General features: G+C 58.1%; 1 protein-coding gene across 1 annotated transcript in view; it reads left to right on the top strand.

The window, feature by feature from the left end:
* Positions 1-113: 113 nt before the first annotated feature.
* LOC108803408 (insulin-induced gene 2 protein-like) overlaps positions 114-329 on the top strand; it is a gene marked incomplete at its 5' end in the record, with an annotated part of 7,815 nt that continues 7,599 nt past the window's right edge. The window contains one exon of the mRNA XM_018575252.1: positions 114-304. Within this exon, the coding sequence (XP_018430754.1) occupies positions 114-304 (191 nt within the window). The remainder of the gene's footprint in view (positions 305-329) is intronic.

The raw sequence follows: 329 nt of genomic DNA, 5'->3' as shown, positions 1-329 counted from the left end.
TCCTCGGTGCCGCGCTGTCTCCTCTCTCCTCCTCGGTGCCGTGCTGTCTCCTCCTGTGGTTGGAGGCTGTCACATGATGTTGATTCGTCCGACGTTCTCTCTCCCTCCGGTGTTTTGCCTTGACTCTTCTCCCCCAGAAAGTGGACTTTGCCAACAACATGCAGCTCTCCCTCACGCTGGCTGCGCTCTCCATCGGGCTGTGGTGGACATTTGACCGGTCTCGGAGCGGTTTAGGTCTCGGGATTGGAATCGCTTTCTTTGCAACGTTGGTGTCTCAGCTGCTGGTCTATAATGGCGTCTACCAGTAAGTGTGATCCGGGGGGGGGGGG

The sequence above is a fragment of the Nanorana parkeri genome, unplaced genomic scaffold (genome assembly GCF_000935625.1).
Source record: "Nanorana parkeri isolate BGI_ZX_2015 unplaced genomic scaffold, ASM93562v1 scaffold3698, whole genome shotgun sequence".
Taxonomy (NCBI): domain Eukaryota; kingdom Metazoa; phylum Chordata; class Amphibia; order Anura; family Dicroglossidae; genus Nanorana; species Nanorana parkeri.
This window is presented reverse-complemented; position numbering and strand designations above follow the sequence as displayed.